Genomic DNA, 23,952 nt, shown 5'->3' with positions numbered 1-23,952 from the left:
AGACAAAAACCCTGGAAGTGTCATTTGCTAATCCTGCAAGCTTGGGTACTTGCCTTTTCTGCGTTAATTTCCTCATCTCTAAAATAGAGATGATGATAACATCAGCTCTGCTTTTTAGAGAAAACAACTCTAAAATGCAGTGGAAGCACGCTGAACAGTATGGTACGCCAGTGCAAAGCAGGTGTTTTGTCTGAGAGAATGGGTGACAGCGTGGGCCCTGAGGTCAGCCAGCCTGGGTCTAATCCCAGTGCTTCTCCTGACCTACCCGAATGACCTTCAGCAGGGTATGCAAGTTTTCTCATCCATTATTTGAGGATAATAACAATATGTCTATGTAGGGTTGCTGTGAAGATGAAAGGAAGTAATACAAACTTTATTTGGCTGTCTTCCATTTGATTTTTAAACACACATTTTCCAGACACAGGAGTTGTACAAATGTACCCAAATAATATTTAGACCTGGTGGCACTTCATAGAAAGACGAAATGCATCTCTTGTCCCTGTGATCACAATTCTTAGACTATAGGAAGTGGCTGCACCGAAGTGTCCCAGAGAAGGAAGTTTCTGACTTGATTATAAGACACAAGCATTCATTAAACCCTTTTCTGGCCATCTTCTAAGTGGCAGGTGCTGAGTGTGTAAAAATAAATAAGATGGAGTAGTTGGCCTCGAGGAGGTCACAAGGAAGTCGGGGAGGGCAGGACAGTTATGGCAGAAAGTTCTGTGAATTCTTGGATAGAAGCGAAAACTAGCTGAGTACACAGATGGAGATCAGTACAGGTGAGACCCTGCATTGACCACTTGAGTGCTCAGATGGAGGTGGCAGCAGGTGCACAGCAGGTCTAGGAGAAACTGAGACTGACTGCCCAGGCTAGGATCAGGACGTGTCATGCTCTTGAGTTGAAGCTTGCCGAGTGAGTAGGAGTTTTCCAGGAGGAAGCTGTGGAGAAAGACCACTGAACCGCTTTGTGGGGCAGTTATTACCACTTGGATTTCCAACTGGAGCCTACTGGAGTTTGAGTTACTTTCAGGTTCTTGGGTATGTTTACCCTCTCCTATGCAAAAAGTAGTTCCCTGGGGCCTTTACCTGGGCAAAATGTTCATTCTAGAGAGGTTTAGAGCTACACTATCCAGTTACGGTAGCCCCTAAACACAGGTGGCTTTTGACATCAAAATGAATCAGAAATAAGCCCTATTTCAGTGCTCAGTAGCACATGTGGCACTATTTGCATTATCACACAGAGAGCAGAGTAGGACCTTCTCCAGCTGTGACGAACCCCTGTGCTGGTGCTCTTGTGTAGGCTCTCAGGAGTTTCAGTTCCTGCTCTGCCCCAGGCTCTTGAGGGCCAGACGCTGCCCATCAGACCTCACGCAGTAACATCTGCTTTCTTCTGGGCTGCCAGAGGTCTGCCAGTCCCGGCCTGGATTCAACTGTAAAATCAACAGACTGTTGCCTGGGTGAAAATCTGGTTCACTAAACTGATGGACTAAAATATTCCAACCTGGGCACCATGGTGAAACCCCATCTCTACAAAAATTTGCCGGGCACGGTGGCACGTGCCTGCAGTCCCAGCTACCCAGGAGGTTGAGGCTATAGTGAGCCATGATCGCATCACTGCACTCCAGCTTGGGCAATGGGGTAAGACCCTGTCTTAAAAAAAAATTATTTATCCCTTTTCACTAGCACAGAAATCCTCCTAGGACCTCAGGTTTGGTTCTTTTAAGCTGTGTGGAGAGAGATCAGGTCAGAGGGAAGCAGCACCAATGTCATGGCCTTTAGGGCTGGGGGGAAGACCCCTGCTTCAGAATTCTTAGAGTTGTGCAAAGGGCAGCTTGGGGGATAAGTACCATGAGAAGGTTGACTGAGGCCGGGTGCGGTGGCTCACACCTATCATCCCAGCACTTTGGGAGGCCGAGGTGGGCAGATCACTTGAGGCCAGGAGTTTGAGATCAGCCTGGCCAACCCAGCACTTTGGGAGGCCAAGGTGGGCAGATCACTTGAGGCCAGGAGTTTGAGATCAGCCTGGCCAACATGGTGAAACCCTGTCTCTACTAAAAATACAAAAAATTAGCTGGGCATGGTAGTGGGCTCCTATAACCCCAGCTACGCAAGAGGCTAAGGCATGAGAATCGCTTGAACCCAGGAGTCAGAGATTGCAGTGAGCTGAGCTCGCACCACTGCACTGCAGCTTGAGTGATTGTTTAAAAGAAAAAGAAAACATTGATTGAGTCCTCAGTGATCAGTATCTAACCTAGGATTTTGGTTTTGTGCTCAAGAATTCCCTATCCCAGCAGATAAACCTAACTGCTTGCCAGTAATCACAACCAGGACACCCAAAATGCACACGCTGCCCCTGATGGATTCATGACAAATTGTACATTGACCTGTGTATTTAGCTGCACCAAGCTGGTTTGCTATTAAGGAATAGTAATCCTCTTACAAAGCAAAAGAAGCAAAGACAAACTACCTCTTGGATCATTCAAAGCCTAGTCTCCAGGGCACTTCCCTTTGGAACCTGCCCAATCCCATGGTGTACAAGGAGTCTCTGCTATGACCTGTGCTTTGCCACCAATACGTTTGATTGGGTCCTGGTGTCCCAGGAGATTAGGTGGCACCAAGATCTGTGCGTAAGGCTAACAGGCTTTTGGAAAGTTTCAGTTATAGTAACTACGACCTCATCTTAAAAGGCATTTGACCTTAGTTAGCCCAGGTTTGGTGATAATTTTCCAGAATAGCTTTTATTTTAGGAATTCAGATTCATCTGGATAATTTCCAGATGTCATAAATTATAACATCTGCCCCATCTGTTGAAACAACCTGGAATTTCATAGTGAGCCATCAGTCTAGGAGGAGGGACTAATCTTTCTCCAGAATGCTGCTTCTCCTCCAATCGTGGCTTCTTGTTTCTGAAGGGCACTTTTCAGGGTCATTGAAAAGCATCCCTGGGTTTCAGAGACAGCCTCATACAGTGTCTTCAGAGATTGGCCATGTGCAGTCCCCACATGGGCTGGTACCTGGTGCCTTGTTTCAATGTATGGTTGTCATTTGTAATTTATCAGTGGGACCAGGTATGCTTAGGAAGGGGAAATAGACACACAGAAGCAGCAGCCCGTATCTGATGGAACTAGATAGCCATGATTTGAGTACCTCATGTGGATAGTGGAGCATCTGAACCAAGAGGCTCCCTCAGTGTCCGTGGTGCCTGCAGTGTCCAGTGGGTCTGTCTCAGTGGGGAAGGGGTGAAAAAGCCACTGGACGTGATGGGTACAAGGCATGTGCATCAGTCATCTGCTGGGAATGGGTATAATAGAGCCAGAGCCCCTAGGAGCAAGGCCCTGGTCTGTTTCAAGGACATTGACTATCTGCACGTCGGGGAGACCGGCCTTTTCATCCACTTCCAGCTCTTACCTGGAGCTCACACTGGGTTGACCTTCCTATACGGGGACTCTGCAGTGGGACATCTGGGGTCTATGTCCTCCCAAATAGGAAACAGGAGAAGAGGAGGCAGGAGAAGGGCTGGTCGGATGATCTTGGCTAGGAGAAAACAATTTTTAAAATCCTCCTGTCATTCAAGGTCTGTTTATAGAAGAGAGAACAGAAATGGTTTTATTTTACTCTGGAGGGAGTTCACTTCCCCATTAACTGTACTAACAAGACAAAAGGGCTCTGGGAGCCGATTGCCTTTTCCTAAGGTGGTTCTGTTACTGTTTTGTTTTCCTAATAATAAGGTACTGAGTATCAACAGGGAGCCAACAAGGCAAGAGTTTTATCTGTTGAAATGAAAAAGGGCACGCGTAGAACGCTGTTCCTCCCTCCCAGATCACAGCTCACTGAATAATTCATTGACTTCCCCATCTTTCCAAGATGCGTTTCTGCACTTTCTATGAGTTTTACAGCATTATCTATTCATCGACGAATTATGATGGGAATAAAAAATTTGGAACATGAGTCACACCTCATGAGTTTGGACTAACTGGGGAAAAGGCTGGTCTGGAGTAAGAGTGTGAATTCATGATGTCTATATATAACTTCATATATGTATATGAAGACACACATATAGTTTTATTCCTTTAAATGCCAGTGTAGTGTCATTCAGCAGTAGCTACAGTCTAAGGTACTTTACAGAACTGAGTCTGACTTGGCTCTGTCACTAAATTGCTGCGCCTCCCACACCAGGGACTCTCAACTTCAGCACTACTGCTATTTGGGGCTGGATCATTCTTTGTCTCGTAGGCTGTTTAGCAACATCCCTAGCCTCTACCCACTAGATGCTAGTGGCATCCTCCATCCATGACAATCAAAGGTCTCTCTCAGACACTGTCCTGGTTGAGAACCACTGTCCTAGACCAAGTCAAATCACGCCCCAGGCCATTGAGTCCTTGTTGGTAAACTGAGGTGGCCTAGGGAGAGTATCTTAAAATCCCCCCCCAGATCAAACATTCCCAGGATGAGCATCAATGCATCCCGCTAGACCCTCATAAACTGTCTAACACCTGCGTGAAATGGGTATATAAAGTGGAAATATGTTCCTCTTAAGGTCGACATTTAAGCTCTCATGTATACCTCCATACATGGTTTTTATACAGTTTGCCTCTGTAACCTATTCATGTCTAATTAGCAAATACCCGCAGAATATTCCATATTCCTAAGAAGCCCAAAACAGACTTAAAATTGCGCTTACTGTGTCTTATTTGTCACTGACTATCCATGCAACTGGATTTAACAGAGGAGAGTTTGGGAAATGATTTGGCTGAAATACCTGCCTTTTTTTGCTTTGCCACAGGAATTCTCACACTCAAGAAAGCAAATGAACTTCTTCTGAGCACAGGCATGCCCGGCAGTTTTCTCATCCGAGTCAGTGAAAGGATCAAAGGCTATGCCCTGTCCCACCTGTCAGAGGACAGCTGTAAACATTTCCTCATCGATGCCTCTGCAGACTCCTACAGCTTCCTGGGCGTGGACCAGCTGCAGCACGCCACCCTGGCGGATTTGGTGGAATATCACAAGGTGAAGCAATGCATAAACTTAATTTGCCTTCTGAGTTACTGTCCTGTAGCAGCTCTAACAGTGAATGACAATGACAAGGAAAAGGACTGAGACAAGTATGTGGGGCTGGGGGGTTGTCTTTGGTAATTGTTCCTGATAATCAGGATTGTTAATTGCGTTTCATTTATCTTAGAACCTAGTTCTTCCTTAAATACTCAGGGAACCCCACTGGGGCAGAGAATACAGGAAATGCTAAAGAAAAGAAAAAATAAAAGCTGTAGCCACATGGATCACATATGACAGCAGTCCCTAACCTTCCTGGATGACAATTTCTCCACGGACTAGGGGTTGGGGGATGGTTTCAGGATGATGTAAGCACATTACATTTATTGTGCATTTTATTTCTATTATTACATTGTTATATGTAATGAAATAATAATACAGTTCAATCAAGTGTAGAATCAGTGGGAGCCCCGAACTTGTTTTCCTGCAACTAGATGGTTCCATCTGGAGGTGATGGGAGACAGTGACAGATCATCAGGCATTAGATTTTCATAAGGAGCACACAACCTAGATCCCTCACATGCACAGTTCACAATAAGATTGGTGTCCAATGAGAATCTAATGCTGCCACTGATCTGACAGGAGGCAGAGCTCAGGCAGTAATGTGAACGACAGGGAGCGGATGTAAATACAGATGAAGCTTCACTCCACTGCTCACCTCCTGCTATACAGTCCAGTTCCTAACAGGCCACAGACTGGTACTAGGTCCATGGCCCTGAGGTTGGGGACCCCTGACCTATGAGAACAGTCTTAAGTTAGAACTCAAGCCCTGGAGGGAAAGAGAGTACCCTGGCCACATGTGGATAAGAAAAATGCCTCTTAAGATGATCATAAACCACGAAAGCTTTGTGTAAATCCTGGCTAGGCAGCTAGTGATGTCCTCTGAGGAAGTAGGAAGAGCATGTGGTTGCTACTTACACTGTTTGACCCTGTGCCTTCTGATTGACAGGAGGAACCCATCACTTCCCTGGGAAAGGAGCTCCTCCTCTATCCCTGCGGTCAGCAGGACCAGCTGCCTGACTACCTGGAGCTGTTTGAGTGACAGCCTCCATCAGGGTCATGCTACAGCCTCCAGCTGGGTTTTCCCCTGGACAAACGCCACCGCAACATTTGTGTGTGAAGCCAAAAGCACCCTGCAGCAGAGCCAGTACTGATCAACTGAAAGCGTCCATGGAATCCTCACTGACACCTCTCTTCTGCACAAATACTGGAATTCAGTGTCAAGAGAAAATGACCTCTGCTCATATTCACTCCAAAAGTAAAGGGAGAAGAGTCTCAATTTCAGCAAGCATCTGTCATGAAGGGTATGACCTTAATGATATATATAAAACAAACGAAGAAATGGAAACCTTTTAGAAATGAAGATGTACTTGAAAACCAGTATCTTTGTGAAGTATCATATGACCCCTGTACTCCCTCTGTATCATTTCGGGAGGTTTCAGGGGCCTGTCAAGTTTCACACTGGCTTTGGAATGCTGGCAAAAAAAAAAAAAAAAAAAAACCTTTTCCTGGCTGAGATGATGCTTAAAACACACCTCACTTACTGTACATGTTGGAACCAGGATACGAGAGACATAGAAAAACAGAAGTCATGAATGTAAATGGAATGAGAAGTTTTAAAACATAGGATGAGCGGCTTAACATGCACAAAAATACAGATGGACCTGCAGGAAAGTGAGCACACGTCACTGAGTTTGTTTTCTTGTTCTGGAGAATGGGGCCACAGCTTCCCTGGCCTCCCCTGGCTCTAGAGTGCACCAAAAGGACAAAGCATCTGCACATGTATTTTTATTTTTTTTTTTATCAGTAGTGCATAGACCAGAACAGAATAAGCAGGCTGTTTGGATGCTACTTGTGGTTGGATTGTGTTCCCCCAAAATAGATAGTGAAGTCTTAACCCCTATCCCCGTGAATGTGACCTGGTTTGGAAATAGGGTCTTTGCAGATATAGTCAAGTTAAGATGAGGTCACACTGGATTAGGGTAGACCCTAAATCCAATGACTTACATCCTCAGGAGAAGAGAGAGGTTTGATAATAGAGACAAATGCAGTGGGAAGACGACCAGGGGACAAGAGGCAAGTTGGAGCGATGCAGCCAGAAGGGAAGGGACACCAAGATCGCTGGCCACCAACAGAAGCCAGGAGAGACGCATGGGACAGGTTCCCCCCAAGCCTCAGAAGGAAGCATGGCCCTGACTTTGGAATTCCAGACTCCAGAACCGGGAGAATAAATTTCTGTTGTTTTAAGCTGCTTAGTTCATGCTGATTTGTTACTATAGCACCAGAAAGCTAATACAGTCGTTTATGTAATTACATAACTTGACACACAGGATTGACCCGTTAATTGCTGCCCAGTCCACCATTTTCATAATGAAGTAGAAATGGGAGGTAAGAAAAACATTCCAGCCAGTTCTGTTTAGCCCTGGGACACGTATTTGTCCTATCAGGAATCTTATGCCCTGCTGCACGCCCCACCCACCTTGGTCCACTCCCAGTCCGGGAATGGACTCTGGACAGGGACTGAGGTGGCTCTGAGCCACTGGAGATCATTTTTCTGGGAGGATGGAAATTGGCTAGGACCTCTGGCCTAACTCTGTAGGTCAACACTCTTTTACATTGCCTTTTAATAAAAGCAGAATGATACAACAGTGTGGTTATGAGCTTGTTGGTTGCATCCAGCACTGACAGAGAAGGGGATGGTTGGCATGTGTGTTCTAATGAGAAAGAGGATGACGTTTATTTTTAGAGACAGGGTCTTGCTCTGACACCCTGGCTGGAGTGCAGTAGTGCGATCACAGCTCACTTCAGCCTCGAACTCCTGGCCACACGTGATCCTCCTGCCTCAACCTCCCAAAGTGCTAGGATTACAGATGTGAGATACTATGCCAGGTAGAGCTAGCTTTGAAACACAGATCATTGTTTAACTCTTTCTTGAAATGTTCCATGTGGTTTATATTGTTAAACTATTGCAAGGATCCATCTCTTTTTTGTTCCTATTACTCAACAATCATGGCATTATTGAGAAACTTCTCATCTCTTCCCACCATTTTCTGTGTAACCTTGGATGGGACGTTTTATCTCTGAGCCTCAGTTTTTGCTTCTGAACAACAAAATATGATTTAACTGGGTGATCTTTATTATTTTCATGCAATTCTGAAATTTTAAGTTTCCAGTGCTTCTCACTGGAATGAATGGAAAGTACCCCCTTGTCACTAATAATTAGGAAGACGTAAGATTCTAGTACAGGACGGGTGCGGTGACTCACACCTACAATCCCAGCACTTTGGGAGGCCAAAATGGGTGGATCATGAGGTCAGCAGTTCAAGACCAGCCTGGCCAACATGCTGAAACCCCGTCTCTACTCAAAATACAAAAATTAGCCAGGGACGGTAGCGTGCACCTGTGATCTCAGCTACTCAGGAGGCTGAGGCAGGAGAATTGCTTGAATCTGGGAGGCAAAAGTTGCAGTGAGCAGAGATTAGGCCATTGTACTCCAGCCTGGGCTACAGAGCAAGACTCTGTGTTGGGGGGGAAAAGAAATCCAGTACCCTCCTGTGCCTACAGTTATCTTGTAGGAAATAAGTGTGCCCACATCCAGCTATAACTACACAAAGCAACATCCTACTAAAGGAAGATTTAGAAAACAGGAAGTTGCCCAACTGAATTAACCCATTACTACAAAGGGGAGTAGATGTGGGTTCTGGACTAGTTTAGTTTATCCTATTTGTTGCTGACAGAAAAATACACTGTCACTGTTGGATGATATGATGGCATGAATGATAGTTGAAATTCTTAGGGAAGGAGAATGGTTTACAGATTTCAGAAACTGATTTCAACTGAATGGGATTCTGGAGGCCTGAACTGTCATCCGAGCTGTGCTGTGGTCTCAGTCCTGCCTACATCTACCCTGAGTTACGGTCTAAGGTGAAGATGTCCAAACTCTGATCGATCCTGGTCTCCTCCTGTTGCCTCCGCAAGCCCAGCTCCTTGACCTGCCTGCGCAAGGTTTCTGGGTCTAGGAATGCTGGCCTCATGTTACTGTCCTAGTTCTCAAGCCTAGGGGCTCTGGTCTGCATACCCTGACTCACTGGGCCTGTGCCCAAATGCTACTCCCTGCCCATCTAGATTCTTCTCTCCCACAATTCTGGAATCTCCCTCCCACAGTCATGTAAGATTTTCTGGCTGCCACCGTATTGCCAGATGCTCACAGATGCATCAGGTCACCTGCAAGGACCCTGCTTCTGGCCTCCTATCCTACCCTGCTGCAGTACGATGCACAAAGAAGGTCACTTGGCCCCCAGTGTCACCAGCAGTGCTAGCTAGGCAGTCTCAAGAAGTGTTTTCTGGTCAGGCACGGTGGCTCATGCCTGTAATCCCAGCACTTTGGGAGCCAAGGCAGGTAGATCACAAAGGTCAGGAAATTGGGACCATCCTGGCCAACACGGCGAAACTCAGTCTCTACTAAAACAAACAAACAAACAAACATGCTTTCTGGCTCAGAGCTTACCCTAAAAAGTGAGAAAACACAGGGTAAGTTAGGAAAAAAAAAGATCAGAGAAGTCAGGTCACCAAAAATACCTCCAGGACATTTCCACCCAAAATTGCCTATCTGAGCTAATGCTTTGGAATTAAGCATCCTTTGCTAATATGACATGAAATCTTTTAGATTAAAAAAAAAATTATGGCTTCAAGTTTTGCAATTGCCACCTTTTGTAAAGGCTGTTTTCTTAATGCACTGGAGTCCAAACATGTTTTATGGCCCATACACATGGATTTTCAGGCTCCTGCTACTTGGTGACAGAGAAGACACAAATGCATGTGTTATGCATGGATACGTTTCCATGGGGCCTCTTTGCTTTCATATTTATCCAGAACGTGGTAAATGCTTTCCTTTCAGGCTGCAATTCACAGGGTTTGTTTTGTTTTGTTTTAGAACATACGTTTTCTACAACTGTATCTTTAAATAATCTGTTTGAATTTAGCTTTTCTCTTCGTCGGGAATAGCTATAAATGTTTGATTTTTCTTTGCTTTTCATGTGGTATTCTCACGCCCATTGTTTTCATCTCTCCCTTGTTTTCTGTTGTATTTTAGGAGAGCTCTTGCATCTGTCCTTTCCCCATCAGAGATTAAATTTTCTACAATGTTAATTCTGCACTGCACTGCCTCCAGGTGGATTTTAGTACCACTTTTACATTTCCAGCTACTTCCCATCCTACCTTCTCTTCCTGTGCAGGGATCTTTAGGCTTCCCACTGCTTCCCCAGACTGACAATTGTCAGGAAGCTTAAATGATAAAAGTACCCTATTCTAATTGTGGCAAAAACACATTATTTGATAATCAGGCTGCTGGATATAGTAGAGAGCAGGCCCAGCAGGTTTGGGGTGGGGTCCTGGCTATACCATAACTAACTGTGTGGAGTCGTTAAAGAAAAACAGTAACTAAGCCTGTCTGAGCTTCAGTTTCATCTCTCAGACAGATGTTACTCAAGTCACCTGGGTTCTGAAGATTAGGAAAGAAATATGTTAAATATCTGGCATCCAGAAAGCTCTCCATGGGCCCAGCATGGTGGCTTACACCTGAAATCCCAGCTCCTTGGGAAACTGAGGCAGGAAGATTGCTTGAGCCCAGGATTTTGAGACCAGTCTGACCCACATAGTGAGACCCCATCTCTACAAAAAAATACCAAAATTAGCCAGGTGTGATTGGCATGTGCCTGTAGTCCCAGCTACTTAGGAGGCTGAAGTCAGAGGATCACTTGAGCCCAAGAGTTCGAGGCTGCAGTGAACTATGATTGTATTACTGCACTCCAGCCTGGGTGACAGAGCGAGACCCTTTCTTTACAAAGAAAAGAAAAGGAAAGCAAGCCAGCTCTCCATAAATAGTAATTGGGTAATTGCCTTTTCCTTTTCCTAGTGAGTTATGAGTCCAACAAAACCAGGATCCTTGCACTGCAAACTTCCCCTTTGTCAACTCAGTTTATGTGACCACTGGGCTGTTTATCCCCTATCCTTGTTTCCTAGAATTTCTGAGATGAATTTTAAGAAGGAAGAGGAAACTTCTGAAGAGTAAGGGATTTAATGACCAACCACACAATACATTCATTTGCCAGTTGACCTGCAGAGAATGGGCTCACTTGGTCTGGATCTGAAGTGGCACAGAGGGGCTTTTTCTAATGTCTGATTTTGACAATCCCCAAATTAGCAGTAACCAGTTTTTACCCACAAATCAGCCATTGTCCAACTGGCTCTGCTGCCTCGTGATTCCTGATTACAAATCCCCAAGTATTTGCCTCCCATTTCGACCAGGAGACATCACAAACCCAGCTCCCTTTGAGATGAACTCTGCCTGTCTCCCAGCTAGGTCAGGCAATGCCAAGCAAACTCCCCCACATTCTGTTTTTCTCAGTCTAAATCAGCTTTGGCTTTTCTTCAATTGGGAGGATGTTTCTTGTGAAATCTTCTCACCAATGAAGTTGAGATCCTGGGAGCCCTGCATGGGCCTGTACCTCAATAACCAGACAGAATGGCAAATGCCTTGCCCTCCAGGGGTGCCCTCCCAATGGTGTGCCAGCGCTCGAGAAAAGCTTTGCAACCAAGCCGCTCCCTGCTGCTTCCGACAGCCCGCCATGCCAGGGCTGTGATTTTGACGTAGCTTCATTTGAGGCTGATAAAGAACAAGTGATGTAAATAAGCTTTTTCTTCAGCCTCTCTTTGAACTTAATTTGGGTGTTTTTCTGGTTTTTCATTGACTTATTTAATCCATTTCAAATGGGCTTTAACATCTAAGCAGGCCAGATGATGTTTACTGTTGTCATTTTTGAAACCCTGGAGTGACAGGGTGAGTTGGCAGTGGGGGTAGAAGCTTCAGGAATCACAATGGAGGTGGAGGAAGTGGCCTGGCATGGCTGCACTTCATTCCAAGCTCAAGTATCTGACTCAGGTTGATGAAGAATAAATCCAGTTCACCAGACATCCCACCCAGGCTGAAGGTCGTTCGGTTAGTCCCGGACAGAGGCTGCCATGGATGGCTGGCCCTCACTGAGTCCCTGGGGCGACTGTGGAGGCTGGAGAAAGGTCTTCAAGAAGCACAGCCCTACTTCTCTCCCCAGAGCAATGCCCGCCCTTCCCAGGCTGTGACCTTCCCCAAGGCGGCCCTGCCCTGCCCCTCCTCCCCTACAGTTCTGTCCACCTTCTTGCTAGAATAGCAGACAAGGCCATAGACAGCCGAGGGGACACTGGGGGTGACTACTCCAGAGGGCGTGTTCAAAGGATCAGTAATGCACAGTTTGAAAGGCACCTCTGCTGACAGGAAAGAACATATTCTGTGTGTTGAAAAAAACTACCGTCAAAACCCCCCAACCAACTGGCACCATCCCCATAGTTTTTGGCAGCAGCAGCAAAGCACTGAGCCCTGCCAGGAGAAACAGCTTTGAATTAAAATATAAAGCGAATCAGAATATGGATCACATGAAGCTGCCAGTCATTTTATGTGTGTGGGGAGTAAAACACCCCTGCCCTGCTAAGAAACTGCCCAAGGTCATTATCTCAAATCAGCAATTCTCACGAACAGTATCAAGTCTTTTCTTAAAAAAGCAAGTATTCCCACCTGCTGTCCCCTCCTACTCAAATCATTTTTTTTTCTTTCTTTTTTTTTCGTTTTTTTCGAGACAGTCTCACTCTGTCACCCAGGCTAGAGTGAAGTAGCGCGATCTCAGCTCACAGCAACCTCCGCCTCCCGGGTTTCAAGTAGTTCTCTGCCTTAGTCTCCCGAGTAGCTAGGATTACAGGCGCCCACCACCAAGCCTAGCTAACTCTTTTTTATTTTTAGTAGAGACGGGGTTTCACCATCTTGGCCAGGCTGGTCTTGAACTCCTCACCTCGTGATCCACCTGCCTCGGCCTCCCAAAGCCCTGGGGTTACAGGCGTGAGCCCCTGTGCCAGGCCATCACTCTTTCAATGTACCATGTCGGAATCCTGCATGAGAGCCAGATTCCAGGGCTCTGATCCCATATGGAGTCCTAACACTGCCTGTCATTGCAGAGTGGCTGGAGGGCTTGGTCAGATGCCTTAGCTGTTCCTAGATCCCTGTGTTAGCAAGCTTTCTTTCCTTGTTAGGTGATTTCTCAGGTGGGACTAGAGAGCAGAGAAATGGTAGAAAACTGAGAATCAAAAACAACAGGCTGGGGACTTACCACTAGGCCAAAGCTCGTTCCCGCAGACCTTCCAATCCATCCGGAGCTGGCCATGTGACGGGTCATGGTCAGGGACAATGACGGTCATATCAGTCTGAAGCTGGCTACTCACTGGTTGGATCTCTGGGCAAGTTCTTCAATGTTTCTGATCCTCATTCTCTGCACCTGGAAAATGAAAGTAATGATACTATCTAGCTTAGAAGATTGGGGTAATGAACATAAGGTTCCTAGCTATGCTCCTGACTTCAAAACCCTGTAAAGCTTCTCAGCTGCCTAGGAGGGTGTCAACTCCATATTACTGAGTGTGGAACGTAAGGTAGAAATTACCCATTAAATTTCACACTCCTAGTAACCCTTCTCCTTCAGATAAATTAAGTTTTCAGAATGACAAAAAGAACAACAGTGTACATGATGGCTTCATAATCTTTACTGTATTGCCTGTAATAGCCGTCTGATTATATCCAAGCAGCACTAGGGATACCAAGAAGCTTAACAGACACTGCCAGATACACAATTGTATGTGAGGAACTGTGTGTTGAATGCTAATAACTAAACACCTACCGTATGCCTGATGCATCCGAAGTGCTTCAAACATATGAACCCATTTAATCTTTAAAACAATTGCATGATATACAAGGGATTGAATCCATCACGCTGAATGAGGAGATCGAGGTACGAATACATCTAGCGACTCCTTTAAATTAAAGATCCTGTAAATTGCAAGAGAAATAACTGGAATCTGAACCCAGGTTGTTTGGCTGGAAAAACCATGATATCAACTACTCTACTGAGCTGAACCTTGATTATATAAAATTAGGTGAGAGGATTTTTCCTGAAACAAAAACATTAGTAAAATGAGATTCTGGGTAGCTATTTTCCTAGGCCTGATCTTCATCGCTGATGTGGAAAGGGGCAGTCAACCACATTTACAAATACAAAAGGGGCTAGGAAGTCGATGACTGCAGAAAAAAGAGCCCAGGGAGCCCAGGTATGTCACTTGGAGGCAATGATGTGTTGATATAATATTTAACAATGGGCCAGGCCTAGGGACCCAGGGGTTGTGAGGATGGCTGATTGGCAGCATTTGCCAATTGCCAGAGTCCATGGTGTAAATACTCCCACCATGGTGTATTTCACGCTACAACCCAGTCAACATGGAGTGAGCACTGGGAAGAAATGCTCAAAACTGGCTCCCACCAAGTTGTACCAGTACGCCATTGCCTGAAGGAGACCCCCAGTGTATTAAGGAGCCCAGCTCAGTAAGATAACCTGTGCTGGTCACTGGGCAGTTTAGGGATAGGAACAGAGAGAGCATGCAGAGCTGGAAGGGGCCTCAGGCAAGCCCAAGACTCACTGCTTCCTCAGCAGCATCCTTGAGAATGTGCAATGTGACTGGGTTCTTGAAACCAGTGTTCTGGTACAGCTTTCCTTTGCTAAGTTTAAATTCCAGCCTCCTAATTCTAATGTTTTTGTGGGACCTTCTACCATCCTTCTTTTCTGTATGTCTTGGGCAGGCAATGGGGGTATTCTCCTCTAGCATGTTGCTAAAGAGGGCCTCTACCCTTTGATAAAACTGTTTTACCTGAATAAGCTTTAAAAAAGAAATACCATAGTTTAATATCATGCTGTTCCGTCTCCTCATCAGCTACTCTCTGCAACTTTAAAAAACCCAATTCGTAACTGCACAGCCATAAAAAAGAACAAAATAATGTCTTTTGCAGCAACATAGATGGAACCGGAGACTATTATCCTAAACAAATTAACACAAGAACAGAAAACCAAACACTGCATGTTTTCACTTCTAAGTGGGAGCTAAATGATAAGAACCCATGAACACAACGAAGGGAACAAAAGACATCGGGGCCTACTTGAAGGTGGACTGTGGGAGGAGGGCGAGCACTGAAAAATACGTACTGCACTTATTACCTGGGTGACCAAAGAATCTGCACACCAGACCCCCGCAACACACATTTTACCCATGTAGTACATCTGCACAGGAACCTCCTAAAAAGTTGGAAAGGAAACAAATTCTTGGGCATCTGTGATATGCAATTTAAACAAGTACAAAAATGGCTGATGAGCCCACAGAGTGCGGCCTGGATGGGGCCACCAGTGAGACACCTAGACCCACCCAGTGCCACAGTCAGAACATTGGATTGCCACCACCAGCCTTGTTAGAAATGCATCCTTCTGACTGGGAGGATATGGGCAAGAGCGTGCAGGTCACTCAGCACAAATCCAGCAGAACCACGGCAGAGACAGGCCAAACACATGTCCTCAAGTCACTAGTATCATCAGAGCATATGAAAAAAAATTACACATGTTTGAGACCAGGTCTCACTCTTACCCAGGCTGGAGTGCAGTGGTGCAATCAGGGCTCACTGCAGCCTCAACCTCCTGGACTCAAGTGATCCTCCCACCACAGCCTCTGGAGTATCTGGGACTACAGGTGTGCACCACACCTAATTTTGTATTTTTTTCTAGAGACAGGGTCTCACTATGTTGCCCAGGCTGGTCTCAGACTCCCAGGCTCAAGTGATCCTCCCACCTTGGCCTCCCAAAGTGCTGGGATTACAGGCATTAACCACAGTGCCCAGCCACACATGACGATACTAAGCACAGAGTTGAAAGGGGCCTTGGAAATCATTTCTCAATTTCCTCTAATGAAAACAGACAAGTTAATGTCTAAATAATTCAAGTTTTTCATTATGGTTCTCTTCTCCCTCTAGCCCAGTGATTCTTAACCAGGGGTGATTTCCCCTCAAAGGACTTTTGAGCATGACCGGAGACAATTTGGTTGTCAAAACTGGGTAGGAGACGCTCCTGGCCTCTAGTGGGTATAGGCTAGGGGTGTGGTTAAACATCCCACAGGATAGAAGACAGCCCCCCACAGCAAAGAGTTACCTTGTCTAACATGTCAGTAGTACCAAGGCTGAGAAACCCTGGTCCATGCACAATACACTGTTTCCAAAAACGAAACAAAATGGCATTCTTACTCCACAAGGCAGTCATATCCACAAATCATATTTTATTAGCTGTGCAATACCACTTTCCATTCATGGCCTGTGTTTTAATTGAATTTTATAAACTACCGGTACAAATCAATACAATGCATTTTTAACACACCAACAGCTTGAATGTTCTTGAAGCTTTTAAACAATGAGTTTACTGTGGGCAAACAGAAGGCAAGGACTCAAACAGGTAATTAGCTCATGCATCTGGTGCTGGCTAATAATTTTCACATGAATGTAGAAACCACTCTATGTGAACTGTATTCATTTTTAAAAAATAGTTTGAAACGGTAATAAAATGCGATTTTCAGAAGCATCTTGGTGATCGAGTAGAACTGCTTAATTTAAAAACGAATTAAGTTACTTCCACCCGGCTTGGGGTGGATGAACATGTAGTAAAAACTTCCATCCCACTAGATTCTGGCAGATGGACTGATCTTTCACAAAATATATATATATGTATTTTCTCCATTTCTTCTTATGGAAGCCAGAAGCCAGGAGGAGCACCCTGCTTTGAAAAGAGATTGTTTGGTTCACACGGTATACTTTGGTTTATTTAAACAGGTAAGAAAGCGGTCCCCACTTCTGAGGGGAAAATGTGGTTTCTGACTTTTAGTTACATCACAATATCACCAGTCTGAATGAGTTTCCTTTTCTGTAAAGCATCAAGTGTCATTTTGCTTTCCTCCAGTGTTCAGTTGCTCCTCTTCGAAAACACTCTTCAGATAAAGTATCTGTATATCTCCATCAGTACAAACCATTCCTTCCCTATGTCTCCAGGCCTGACACTCAGTGCCGGACTGAATCAGCATTTGGCATGTCCTCGGATACAGGATCAGTTTGATGCTTTGAACTGAAAGTTCTCAAACTGCATCTAAAAGTATCTTCTTTAAAAATATAAAAATGTAGGCTAACTTGTGCTCTCTTGTAAGGCTTGCAAAGTGGTAAATAAGCAGACTAACTCACAAGCGAAAAAAAAGTGCATTTTTAAATAAAAGAAACAAACGGAGACAGTTAAAAGGACAACCAAAAAGATAAGCAGATTATGTTTGATTAATCTTGGGAAAAAAAATAACACGATATTTACGGTTTCTTTTCTGGTCCATTTGATTTTGCTTAATGTACTCACTAGGATCATAATAAGCACATCTCCTCTTCTGCCTTCTGATATTTTAGCACTGCTAGAAACAAGAGCCCTGCTGATAGGCTCATTCATATGAGGAGAAATATGCTTGCCTTTCATGCTAATGAACTTTTTACAAGACTGCTCTTAAATCATGAATATTTCAGTGAGCACACAAAACAATAGGTATCAGTTTGCTGTAAACACCATCAAAACCTCCACACCATTAGGCTTATAATCTCACAAGCATTCTGCCTTTGTCAGACACTTCGCAGGGTGCTACTGGGCTAGTTTTGCAGGCAAAGTGGAGATTTTGATTTCTGTTGTAAAAAGCCAAACAGAGAGAAATTGGAGGCTCTCTCGTCTCTGACCCACGGGTCCAGTTCTTTTGTCGTCCTTTATGGAAGTCTTTTCTTTGTTGCAGCCACTTTCAGTAATTGCAAAAGGAAAGAGAGAGTGTCTCCCCCCATCCATCTCTGGGAGTTCATGTTTTTTTGCTACTCGTCTTCTGTTTCTGTTTGCGAAGGTGAGCCTCTATCTCGTGCCTGAACACCAGCATGCCCAGCTGGCCGTGGGACGCCTCGTTCATGGCTTTGGACTGCATGCACATCTTGTACTGCTCAGGGGACAGCTCGTCCACGCAGCGCTTCTCATGCCAGAGATGGAAGAGTCCTCGCACGGGCGTCCGCACCACTATGAGGTTGCTGTGGAGATATTTGCGATAAAGGTGCACGTCCTCTCCGCCCCAGCCTTTGATGTCCAGATCAAACCCACCTGTCGGGAGAGAACACACTGTTCAATCACACTGCACTGGTCTGTTTTGCTTCCCTGAGTTACAACAAGCACAAACTTTTCATTGAGACATGATTGAGGGGATGTGTGCTTCACTACCACCCCCCCAAGGTATGAGAGTGTCCACCTGGGTCAGAGGCCCTGGGAATTTCCCAACAAAGACGGCTTTCATGGCAGACAGCACCGATTTCTTGAGATGACAGGACCTCCAACAAAATTCCAAGCATTTGCCTGCACTCGAGAGTTATCAGCCATGCTCATGAATAGCCCCAACCTTGTGGTTAATAGGGACAAAAATAAGATCTAGTATTCGGTAGTACAATAAGATGACTTATTGTGATTATGAATTAGCTATTGTTAACAATTTATTGTATATTTAAAAATAACGAGAAGAGGGATAAATATGATAAATATTTGAGATGATGGGTACCTCCAAGGACCCTGATGTGATGATTACACATTGTATGCCTGTATCAAAACGTTGCACATGCCCCATAAATACTATTATGTACCCATAACAATTAAAAATAGAGGTTTTGTTAAAAAAAAAAAAAAAAGAGCTTCTACAGCATCCCCACTTCTCAGCTTGGAACCTCTGAATGCAAATTCTTGTGCTTCTGTTAAGATGTGGCCTTCTCCTGCCATCGCAAACAGAGAAGAAACGAGGGGCTTGCAGTACGACCGAGTGTAAGAGGGTCTCAGCATGAAGAAGTCACATCCCACCAAAGCACTATGCATTTCACAGGCTGAAGGGGTCACATGGGATTCCATCATAGGCTGGTGAAATCAGTCATCTTAAAGGGACTGGCCTCACAGTCAGTCCTGAAGTTCTACTCAAAGAAAAATCTCATGTCACTATGTAATGAACTCCTTCATAAAGCCAGTAATGGTCTGTTGAAGTCTCGCTTCGGTAAATTGAGATGCCTCACACCTTTTCTTAACCTAAACCCCACCAGGTCCCAAATGGAACCAATGAAGCCCTGGCCTCTTTTGGTCCTTGTTCCCATCTCACCTAGAAGGATGGACTTCACTCTCATGAGAAATAGTGAAGTGATTCTCAACAACTTTTCTCAGACCTTCTCCTGCAGCTTTGGTTCCTGCACACCCCAAGCTGTGCTGCCCTGATCAAGGCCATCACTGGAACCCCAAAGGGGGCTCAGGCCCAGGGAAGCTTACAACCAAATCACCCACGGGCTGTGTGTCCGAGTGACTGTGACCCCTCCATGGTGGGCAGGCAAAGAACGGTATGTGATTATGAATCGGCCGTCCAGAATTTGTGTCCTGGTTCCCTTAGAAGCTGCCATTTAACCTCTCTTGATTTTTGGTTCTTTATGCTTAAATGAAGGCAGGTATCATAACAAACTAAGACAAATAAAGGTGGTGCCTGGTTAACTGCAATTGATTTATTATCATTGTTATTATAACTTTATCAATACAAGGTGCACAAGTAAACTTGAAAGTAAGTCAAAAACTGCAAAGGATAGAGTCTAAATGTGACTCAAAGTTTCTGAGGTCATGGCAATGGCTTACTGAGAATGGCACCCTTCTCAGCCTGCTGTGCCCACTTTTAGCTACATCTGTCTTCAGGAGAATCCAGTATATTCTAAATCCAAATTTGATAAATATAGGCATCAACACAAAATAATCTTTCCCTATGCAAAGAGCAAGGAAACAGAATTTCTTGAAATGAAAATCTTCAGAAAAATGTTTATTTTGAGACAGAGTCTCACTCTGTCACCCAGGCTGGAGTACAGTGGCACAATCTCAGCTTACTGCAACCTCCACTGCCTGGGTTCAAGCAATTCTCCTGTCTCAGCCTCCTGAGTAGCTGAAACTACAGGCATGCACCACCATGCCCAGTTAACTTTTGTCTCTTTTTTTTTTTTTTTTTTTTTTTTTTTTTGAGATAGAGTCTCGCTCTGTTACCCAGGCTGGAATGCAGTGGCACGATCTCGGCCCACTGCAACCTCTGCCTCTTGAGTTCAAGAGATTCTTCTGCCTCAGCCTTCTGAGTAGCTGGGACTACAGGCACCCGCCACCACACCTGGCTAATTTTTGTATTTTTAGTGGAGATGGGGTTTCACCATATTGGCCAGGCTGGTCTCGAACTCCTGACCTCGTGATTCACCTGCTTCAGCCTCCCAAAGTGCTGGGACTACAGGCCTGAGCCACCACATTCAGCCAAGAAAAAATTTTAAATGTCCATTTTGGAAAGCTGATTTGCACATAACCATTTAGGAATATTTCTCTCAGAGATATCCAAGAATTCCTGCTGTTAGTTGCTGAGTGTCTGCAGGGCACCCACCACTCAGACTGGCATCCCAGGTGCTCTGCTCCTTCCAACAAGACTTGACTTCAACTTTTTTTTTTTTTTTTTTAAATCTTTAACCTGGTGATTTCCTTGGGGGTTCTGTAGTCCTTGTAGTTCACATCATCTCTGAACAAAACAATCCTGGGGCTACCCCTCATCCCTGATTTTAAAATGAGTAGCTTTAGGCCTTGGACCTGAGGAGGAGTTGCCTAGAAGCCAGCGAGACCAGCAGCTCGTGAGTGGCATGGAGATGGGACATTCCATGCCACCCTGAGGGCAGGGTCCCCCTGACTCCATCCTAGCTCTGGGCCCAGTCTGAGCCCCTGCACCTGAGATCAAGGGTTCTGGACTGTTCATTCATAACCAGCTCATGCATAATCCGCAACTCTATCCCTTCCAAGATCCAAGAGTCAGTATCACTATGGGAAGGTGGGGTGGCCTTTCCAAGGGGGACAGGAGGCCTCTATTCTCATCCTGACTCTGCCTCTCACCTGCTGTGAGGCCTGGGAGGGTCTCTTTGCCTTTGACAGGTTTGGTCTCCTCACCTGGATCCCAAGGGCCTTTCCTCTCTGTGGTCTAGAAACCCACAGGCATGTGCATGTGCATGTATGAGTGTGTGTGCATGTGCCTATTTGTGTATGAATTGTGTGCGCATGCGGACATTTGTGTATATGAATTGTGTGTGTGTTTGTCTGTGTGTGTATTGACAGCAACTGCACATTCAGTCACAGCTTAAAGTGACATTTGGAATTTTGAAGGTTAGCAGATAGAAATTTGGGTCTTTTCGAGTATGCGTTTTCCCCCAATTCCCCTATTTCCCTCATACCCTTACTGGGAGGCTTAGGATGTTCTACAGGAGATGGCAGAGTAGCCAGGACCCTGCTGGGAGAAGGTAGTGGAAGACTTGCTGCAAAGCTGCCTGGATGCAACAAGCAGCCTTTAATCTCAGATTATGTGTCTTATTTGGGGTGACTGAGAGGTGCTAGTGGAGATCACAGGGGCTAAAATGCTGCCCACTACCAAGCCCCGTCTTGGTCCAGCCCTGAGTCTATGACATGAGGAACAGCATTTGATTTTTTTTTTTTTTTTGTAGTGATTCTCTTTAGGAGAATTGTTATGTTGTCCACATTGGTCTTGAACTCCTGGCCTCAAGTGATCCTCTCTCCTCCAGCCTGCCAAAGCACTGGGATTGTAAGTGTGAGCCACTGCAACTAATCTGGAATAGCATTTTTTTAATTTTATTTTAAGGCAATGGTACCACCTTCCCTACCAGACTCCTTGGAAACCCGACTTGATTCCTTTAAGGTCTGCACAGGCCAGTGGCCTCTGGGTGGCAGTAGAGATGCAGATTTGTCCTACCTATATTGATGAAGTCCGACCGATACTGACACGTCATCCCAAATCCAAAGTCTCTCCAAAATCCAGTTTCCTTCTTTATGACCTGCAAGAAAAGCACTGTCATTTGAGGGGGAAGTTTAGGGTGGACAAAAATAGAATGTTCAAAAACTCCTGTGAGCCATCGTGGAGTGTGGAGCCTATCCCATCACTGATAAACAGCCTCAACTGGTGCAGCAAACACAGATGGATTTGAGTCCTTGCAGACAGTCAGGAACACAGTGCACACACCAGTCCCAAAACAAGGCCTTGTGATTTTTGGCACCTCTGGCTGGAATGTTTCTAGGGCATAGGTATGAAAAAAACACACACACACACACACACACACACACACACACACACACACACACACACACACACAATCAAAAACAAACTGGGAGAGCCAGTTTTTGAGCAGTGCCGTGGAAAAGCCACCTACGTGCCTGGCCCCACACCCGTGCCAGTGAGAACTGGAGGCTTGGGCCCCTCACACAAGCCTGGGCAGCAAGCCAGCAAAGGGCTCAGGAAGTTGAGAAAAGGGATAGAGAACAACTCGGAATTCAGCTGCCCTGGCACAGTCCACACACAGGACTCCCTCGGGGAATAAAAAGAAGTATCTGAGACACTTCAGTATGTTACCAGCTCTCCAACTCTGCTAACTCTCGCTTGCTGAGGAAAAGGCACTAGAAGTCCAGGCTCTGAAGACGGACTCTGTCCATTCATCTTCACGCTATTTTAAAACCAAACTGCTCCCAAAAGCATCTACCGTGGTGCCAGCCTGCAGGGCTGTGGAGAGGGCATCCAGGCACTGCCCAGTCTCTTACTCTGCAAGTAAATTTCCAATATATTTGCTGAAACAGCAAGGCTTTTTAAAACTGCGTGTGTACATAAATATATATATATACACACACACACATATATACACACACACATACATATTCAGCTGAGAGAACTCTGGCAACAGTTTTGCGATCTTAGGTGTTTTACGTAATTCATTCTTGCAGTTAACATGGGATGAAAATGATCCCATGATGTGATGAAAGGACATCCCCACATCCCGTCCTCTGGGGAAAGGCAGAGAGGGCGGCAGCAGGTTCCTCCTTCCCCACCTGGATTTCTATAGTTTTTGTTGCGGACATCTGGTTCTGTTCATCGCTAATTAAACACGGTACGTGATGGGGGAGAAGCATCAGAGTCCTGGCCCGGTGTGACCACTGACTGGCTTTTTCATTTCAGGCAGGCTCCTTCACTTCTTCATGAATCTATTTTTTTTCCCCCTTATAAAATGTGGGGGTTGAGCTCACTCATCCCCCCTTAGGTGTCTTTCAGCTTTCACATCCAAGTGTTTATCACATCTTCCCTCTTCCTGAAGTTTCACCACAGGCTAATTATATTTGATAAATGGCTTGCAGAAGGGCTGATGAATCTTAAACGTTCTTCAATTTTGTAATGTATGAAACTCTTACTTTCACTACAATCTACAGGTAGATGTCACTTCTACGATGTCACTTACATTCCACAGGGAATGGGGACCTGCTGCCACCCTCTCCTGCAAGCATCAGGACTGCCCAAGGAAAGTAAGGACCAAGAGAGGTTCTGTTGGTTAAAGTTATCCCCAGCAAGTATTCTCCAGTTCTACTTCAGAATACAGGACCGTTATACAGCATCTCCCAAATGACAAGACAATTTCATTAGTATCAACTGGAAAGATTTTGCAAGGCATGAAAGTCTGGAGAAGTCTCCAAGGAGTAATTTTTTAAAAAATGGACTTTGTTCCATCCCTGCCTTACCAGGTACACAGTTTCTGTTGCAGCAAATGGACTAATATTCCTTCTGCTGGCAACCTAGACAAGTTCCCTAAGCTTATGGGTAAAAATGGAGTCAAAGAGAAGTGCCAGTATCCAATCTTCAAATATTTGGCTGGGGTACACATGGAATTTAAAAAGGAATGCTCCAAACAGGAAAGACAATTGGCCAAGCCTTGGGAAGGAAGACAAGACGGAGGCATCCAGGGACTCTGGGCTGCATTGATGTAGGGCCTTTCAAGGTTGAACAAGGTGAAGGGTGACCCTCACATGGGAACAGCGTGATGGAGGCAAT

General features: G+C 45.2%; 2 protein-coding genes across 17 annotated transcripts in view; one reads left to right on the top strand and one right to left on the bottom strand.

Annotated features, from left to right (window-relative positions):
• The window catches only part of SH2D4A (SH2 domain containing 4A), an 83,677-nt gene extending 75,982 nt beyond the window's left edge, over positions 1-7,695 (top strand). For both annotated transcript variants that reach the window (XM_050801868.1, XM_050801869.1), the window contains exons 9-10: positions 4,784-5,007; positions 5,999-7,695. In XM_050801868.1, coding sequence (XP_050657825.1) covers positions 4,784-5,007; positions 5,999-6,091 — 317 coding nt within the window. In that variant the 3' untranslated portion in view covers positions 6,092-7,695. The remainder of the gene's footprint in view (positions 1-4,783; positions 5,008-5,998) is intronic.
• An 8,554-nt stretch (positions 7,696-16,249) lies between these two features.
• CSGALNACT1 (chondroitin sulfate N-acetylgalactosaminyltransferase 1) overlaps positions 16,250-23,952 on the bottom strand; it is a 360,764-nt gene continuing 353,061 nt past the window's right edge. For all 15 annotated transcript variants that reach the window (XM_050801850.1, XM_050801848.1, XM_050801852.1 and 12 more), the window contains 2 exons: positions 21,838-21,919; positions 16,250-18,149 (listed from right to left, as the gene is read on the bottom strand). In XM_050801850.1, the coding sequence (XP_050657807.1) occupies positions 17,860-18,149; positions 21,838-21,919 (372 nt within the window). In that variant the 3' untranslated portion in view covers positions 16,250-17,859. The remainder of the gene's footprint in view (positions 18,150-21,837; positions 21,920-23,952) is intronic.

This window comes from Macaca thibetana, chromosome 8 (assembly GCF_024542745.1).
Source record: "Macaca thibetana thibetana isolate TM-01 chromosome 8, ASM2454274v1, whole genome shotgun sequence".
Classification (NCBI taxonomy): Eukaryota; Metazoa; Chordata; class Mammalia; order Primates; family Cercopithecidae; genus Macaca; species Macaca thibetana.
Note: the sequence above shows the minus strand (reverse complement) of the source record. Positions and strands in the feature narration are given on the sequence as shown.